The 6,748-nt window shown below is 42.3% G+C and overlaps 1 protein-coding gene across 1 annotated transcript in view; it reads right to left on the bottom strand.

The window, feature by feature from the left end:
- DRP2 (dystrophin related protein 2) overlaps positions 1–6,748 on the bottom strand; it is a 36,409-nt gene that overhangs the window by 20,875 nt on the left and 8,786 nt on the right. The window contains exons 4-7 of the mRNA XM_007952180.2: positions 4,731–4,851; positions 2,346–2,614; positions 1,820–1,966; positions 1,297–1,375 (exon numbers count right to left, since the gene is read on the bottom strand). Coding sequence (XP_007950371.1) covers positions 1,297–1,375; positions 1,820–1,966; positions 2,346–2,614; positions 4,731–4,851 — 616 coding nt within the window. The remainder of the gene's footprint in view (positions 1–1,296; positions 1,376–1,819; positions 1,967–2,345; positions 2,615–4,730; positions 4,852–6,748) is intronic.

Genomic DNA, 6,748 nt, shown 5'->3' with positions numbered 1-6,748 from the left:
TGACTCAATGGCAACTTGTTATTGGTTATAGTCTCAGCATCTCCACTCCTACCACCCTGGTCTGAGCCACCATAATCCTTTACCTGGATTATTTCAGTAGGCCTCCTAACAAGTCTTCCTGCTTTCACTCTTACTTCCCTAAAATCTATTCTCAACATCCTAACCCTCCTGAAATGTAAGTCAGACCATGCTATCTCTCAGCTCAAACCCCTCCAAAGGTTCTCCATTCCATTCAGAATAAATTTTGAAGTCCTTACCATAGTCTCCAAGGCCCTCCATGCTCTGGCCTTTTGCTACCATTCTGACTTCATCGCCTCCTTCCCTCCTTGCTTACTTCTATACCAGCCTCCTTGCTGTTCTTCAGGTATGCCCCTGCCTTAAGGTCTTAGAACCTGCTGTTCCCTCTATGTGGTATGCTCTTCCCTCAGTTAGCCACATGATGCATTCCTTCACCTCCTTCAGGCTTCTGTTCAATTGTCATCCTCTCAGTGAGGCCCTTTTTAACCACCCTATTCAAAATTGCAACACCTCTCTCCTTAAGTCTAGCACTCCCTATTCATGCCCTTCCTGCTTTAATTTTTTCCCTAGTACTTTCCACCAATTGATGTTATATTTAGTTTTTTATTTTTTAAAAAACTTATTTGTTTCTTGTCCAGCTTCTCTCAGAATATAAGCTCTACAAATCTAAAGATTTTGTCTATTTTGTTCACTGATGCATCCCCTGTGCCTAGAACATTACCCGGCCCAAAGTAGACCCTCAATAATTATTGTTGAACAAATAAAGTCATTTAATTCTATAATCCTATGAGCCAGAAAATGTTTTTACCTTATTTTTCTAGAAAGGAAAACTGAGGCCCAGAAAGGGTAAGCTACTGTTATTAGTTATTATGCTGAGGAGTGAGAAGTTATAACTTGGAACCCTCTAAACCAAACTCACTGCCATGGAGTCAATTCCAACTCATAGCGACCCCCATTGGGTTTCTAAGGCTGTAAATCTTTATGGAAGCAGACTACCTCATCTTTCTTCCATGGACCATCTGGTGGGTTTGAATCACCAACCTTTTGGTTAGCAGCCAAATGTCTTAACTACCATACCACCAGAGCTCCTTGACTCAGAACTAGGTCTATCTAATTTCAGAGCCTGTTCTTTTAACCACTATGCTACACTGCTTTATCCTTATTGCTTCTTAGATACCAAAGTATACTGAGTTCCCACCAGGCCCCTAAAGGATAACAGTAGACTTTCTTGGAAGGTGGCTGAGGTTCTGTAAGTAAAGTCTAGGTTGGCTCACGTACAGGAGAGGAAATGCTGTGACCCTGGCCCAAAGTCCCGATGAGCATCCTGGAGCTGCTTAAGCCTCTCGTTAACTGACACCTATGGAAAGAACAGGTAAGAAGTAAGTAGATTCATTCCAGATACTTAGCATGTGACTTCTAGGCACCTCCAGGTATGTTCATGAACTGGGCTTTTCTGCAGTTTCAGCTCCTCCCACCATCATCCCACCCCGCCTCCCTCCCATAGTACTCTAAGGCTCTGAGAATAATATCCTTCATTTTGGCCACAGTCACTCTTCACTTGCCCCTGTCTGCCCTGAGTGCCTAAACCTAGACAGACCCCTCTCATTGCTTCACTTCAATCACTCCCTGCACCACTGAGATTGAGAATCCTGTTCCCCAGCCCCAAATTCTCTACTATCCTTTTCCCATGTAGGTCCCATTTCAATTTCCCCTTCATTTCCTTTGGGCCTGGAGAAGCTCTTCCCCAAGCCTAGTTATATATATCATATTCCTCATTGCTCATTCCAAACTGCTCATCTACCTGTAGCTGTTTCCACCGGATGTTGATCTGCTCCAGAGCCCGAGAATTCTCCATTGACAAATGCACATCAGAAATAGCAAGTTGGTGGGCCAAATCATTCACCAGCTTCACCCCATCTTTCATGGGGGAGAATTCTTCTTTGAATAGCTGTAGAAACAGAACCCAAGTCACAAAGCAGACAGAGAGTGGAAGGAGGAATCATAAGTCAATCCCCTGAACTCCTCCCTTCTTACCCAGAGATTTTGTTTCAACAACACAACCTAGGCACTTGCCTATTAAAACAACTGGCCCAAGGCATGGGTGGTCACTATCCTTACCCTCTCCCTCTCCTCCTCTTAAAGAATACCAAGGACAGAGAAGACAAAAGAAGAAGAGATGAGACTCCAGCCAAACCAGCCTCCAAATCCAGCAGCACAAATTGAGGGAGGCCCAGTTGTAGAGTCTCAGCAGCAGGAACATTGCCAGGGTCTGGGAAGACCATCAGGTCTTAGACTGGACTGTAGCCAGGTGAGAGGGACCTGTATACCTTAATAGCTTGGATGTGTTCTGGGAGTGAATCAATAAAAAGATCCCCAATGGGTTCCCACATAGCTCGGACTCCCTCAGCCTGGCTTAGAGTAGTGCTTAATTCTTCCATTGCCCCTTGGATCTCCAACAGCTGCTCCAGAGTGTGCTCAATGTGGCGGTGCTGGTCCACACAGCGTGCTGTCAGCTTCTCCCATAGTTCACTGGCCACCGTTGCCTGCTTCCATACAAAGCGGCTAAGATTCTGAATCTGTTGTCTGGGGGAGGTATCTAGAAGGGAAGGCAGGAAGCCAGGTTAGGCCAACCACGTAGGGGTAGTTCAAGGGCCAGGAAAAGACAAAGACAGCCCCTTCATAAAATGTGTGTGTGCATGCATGTGCATGCATATATAGAATTATTCACACATAAATACATTTTTCTGTGGTTGAGCTTTTTTTTTTTTTTTACATACTCAATTTAACTTCAGAGTAATTTTTCATTAAACTTTTTATTTTGAGATAATTGTAGATTCACATGCAGTTGTAAGAAATAATACAGAGAGATCCCATGAATGCTTTAACCAGGTTCCCTAAATGGTAACATCTGGCCAAACTATATCATATATATATGACCAGGATATTGACACTGGCACAACTCACCAATCTTACTCAGTTTCCTGGGTATGTGTGTGCATTTAGTTCTATGCAGTTTTCTCACATGTAAGTTCATGTATCCACCACCACAGTCAAAATATCACATACAGTTTTATATACTTTTTCCCATTTGCTATGTCGTGAGGGAACTCTGATGGTGTAGTGCCTAAGGTGTCTGACTGCTAACCAGAAGGCTGGCGGTTCAAACTCACCAGCCACTCCTCAGAAGGACAGTTGGGAAATCTACTTCTGAGGGGTTGCTATGAGTTGAAATGACTCCACGGCAGTGAGTTTGGGAGCACTGGTGGTGTAGTGCCTAAGGCATTTGATTGCTAACCAGAAAGCTGGCGGTTCAAACCCACCAGCAACTCCTCAGAAGGAAGATTGGGCAATCTACTTCTGTAGAGATACTGCCTTGGAAACCCAAGGAGGGGTCACTATGAGTCGGGATCACCTCGACGGCAGTGAGTTTGGTTGTTGGTTTATATCATGAGGATTTGCCCATATTCTTAAATCATAGGCAAGGTAAATGGTGAGTCTAATATTGTAAGGGGTGTAGTGAGGCAAATTATCCAAAGTCATATTCACATGACCCTGAAATGTGGTTTTGCATTAGCATCTGCTGCCCGTGTCAATCCAAAGAAGAAAGACATTTTATGAAGACCCAACCCTGAAAAGTTTAGTGTAATTTGTCCAATTCGTCTTTTAATTTGTAGGTTTCCTCTTCCTCCCTCAGACTCCCCCTCAGAAGCAGATTCAAAGCCCCAAAGCCCCTGGCTAACTTGAATTGTCCCTGCTCTCCCTTGAGCTTATCCTATCTGAGGCCCGTTGCATAACAAATTAAACACTAGCCCTCCTACTGAGGAGCAAACTGAGAGGGTAAACAACATCAAAAAGGGTACTGTTAATGAAAGGTCATCCAGGCCTTATTCATACCCTCTCTCTCAAAAGGTAAAGGACCCTTTCTGGGAAAGAGGGTTTGCTGGGCCAATATTGTGATCTAATCACTGGAATCCTACCCTGCATTTGAATCTATACCTAGAGTGGCCCATTCTACAAAAGGAAAGGGCTGGAAATCATCAGGGCCAATATCAAAGAGCCACAGTCAATTTTCCTCTCAAATGTTGTTACCTAACTTTTTAGATTTTAAGAAGGTCTTTTATACAACCCTTAGGGGACACTAAGCTTCTATTGAGGGTGAAGGAAAAATTCAAACACAGTTAATGGTGATGGTTGAACAATGTGATGAACATAGTTAATGTCACTAAACTATACATGTGAAGACTTTTGAAATGGCAAATGTTTTGTTAACTATATATTAACTGAAAATAAAAAATAACCCAGTAATTTTTTTTTTTTTAAAAAAGGATTTTTCATTTGCTAATTGATCAGAGCATTGATACATCTCTTTATGTTGGAATAAAGTAGGATGTCTTTTCAAGGACAATAATACTCCATTTATTCTGAGTCAGTTCAATTCATTTGAGCCTTTCTTTTCCTTTTTCATATGTGATTAAAGGCCACACATGATGATCCAGAGAGCCACAAAAAGCTTTGGGCCATATGCTGGTCACCCTACTCTCGACTCTGTTCCCTTTGCTTTTTCTTGAAGTACGAATCCTGCTCCTCCCAAGTTTGGACTCCTAGAAGAAAATTATCCTCCTAGAAACAGCTAGGAAAATGAGTTTGGGAAAGCCAGGAAGGAGTTTAGTGGTACATAGATCCAGAAGGGGGAAGAGAGGAAAACTACTCACCTTTACGCTCGGAACGAGGCTCCTCTAATTCTTCAAATGGGTGTTGGGACAGAAAGGCCTGAGCTGACTCTAGCACAGAATAGATATAGGGGCCCCGAGACTTGACTTCTTCCATAAAAGCCTGTGAAGGTTAGCAATATGCAATATGGTCAACAGGGAAAGAAAGTCTTTCAATCACTCTAAATTCTATCCTGCAGTTGACAACCTTTCCTCTCTTCAGTGCAACTTGATCTTTTGGTACTATCATGCATTTTTTGGCTATGCCGAAAACCAGAGATGTAGTCCTCCCTATAACCTATTGCCGTCAAGTCATTTGCAACTCATAGAGTCTTTAGGACAGAGTAGAACTGTCCCATAGGATTTCCAAGGCTACAAATCTTTACGGAAACAGATTCCACATCTTTCTCCCAAGGAGCAGCTAGTAGGTTTGAACTACAGACTTTTCTGTTAGCAGCCAAATGCTTAACCATGATAAGGGGTCCTAGTTCTTCCTATAGGCAAGGGAATAACTTTCTGACACTGGAAGGATTTAGTATGAAATGGGTCTGTCCATACCACAGGGGGAGTCTGTCCATACCACAGGGAGTGGCACAAATGGTTAAGTGCTTGACTACTAACCAAAAGGTCGGCAGTTCAACACCCCCCAGAGGTACCTCAGAAGAAAGGCCTGCTTCTGAAACGTCACAGCCATGAAAACCCCATGGAGCAGTTTTACTCTCTAACACAAAAGGTCACCATGTGTTGGGATTGACTCAATAGCAACTATTTTTGTTGGTGGTGCTGTTTTATGCCATAGGGTAGAGAGAAGTATGGGGATCTTGGGCTGGGAATCTTGGTTCTCTGGAGGACTCAGAAAATCCCCTATAAGGAGCTTAGAGAAATCAAAAGAAGGATGGGCAGAATTTGTGTTTATTTTTAAATTAAATTTTTGTTGAAATATACATAAACTATATAAACCTAAGTGTACATCTTGATAAATTTTCATGAAGTGATTTCATCTGTGTAACCACTATTGAGCTCAAGAAACAGAACTCTACCAGCATCCCAGAAGACCCCCTCATATCTCCTTCTAGTTACTATTCTATCCTTATATAACAACAAAAAAAAAAAAGGTCAAATTGATGCCAACTCATGCCAATCCCATGTGTGTCAGAGTAGAACTGTGCTATGTGGCGTTTTCAAGGCTGCAACTGTTCAGAAATGGATTGCCAGGCCTTTCTTCCAAGGCATCTCAGAGTGAGTCTGAACTGCCAACCTCTCAGTTAGTAGTCGAGTGCTTAACTAATTGTGCCACCAAGGAATTTCTGTCCTTTCCATACCCCTCCCCCAAAAAAACAGTTGCCTTCAAGTAGATTCTGACTCATGGTGACCCCATGTGTGTCAGAGTAGGGTTTTCAATAGGGCTTCATAGGGTTTTCAATGGATTTTTTTTTTTTTTTTTGAAGTAGATTTCCAGGCTTTCTTCCAAGGGGCCTGTGGGTTGATTTGAACTGCTAGCATTTTGGATAGCAGCTGAGCATATTAATTGTTTGCATCACCTAGGACTTCGTGCCCTCAAAGGTAACCACTATTCTGACTTATAACACCACTGATTAGTGTTGCCCATTTTTGAATTTTATATAAATGGAATCTTACAGTAGGTACTCTTTTTGTATCTGGCCCTTTTTCACCCAATATACTATCTGCAAGATTCATCCATGTTGTGGCATGTAGTTACAGTTCGTTTATTTTCTTGTCATATTATATTCCATTCTGCATTCATTTCAAATATTTATTGTTTATTTTCTGATTATTAAAGATAATATATGTGTGGTGCAGTGAATAACTTGGATGGCTTTTCTAGCCATGGTCTTAGTGACTCCTACCAGATTACTGGGTGGAACTATGCAAATGTAAAGTGTTTGTGGCCCACCAAGGGGACTGGATAGCTTGCTAATAATGTAACTAGGGTACATGGCACCCTTGTGTGGGTGGGAACATGCAAATAAGGTATATAGAACTCTAATGTGGGGATTGGT

The sequence above is a fragment of the Orycteropus afer genome, unplaced genomic scaffold, assembly GCF_000298275.1.
Source record: "Orycteropus afer afer isolate SDZICR_OR568_19922 unplaced genomic scaffold, OryAfe1.0 scaffold00327, whole genome shotgun sequence".
Lineage (NCBI taxonomy): Eukaryota > Metazoa > Chordata > Mammalia > Tubulidentata > Orycteropodidae > Orycteropus > Orycteropus afer.
Note: the sequence above shows the minus strand (reverse complement) of the source record. Positions and strands in the feature narration are given on the sequence as shown.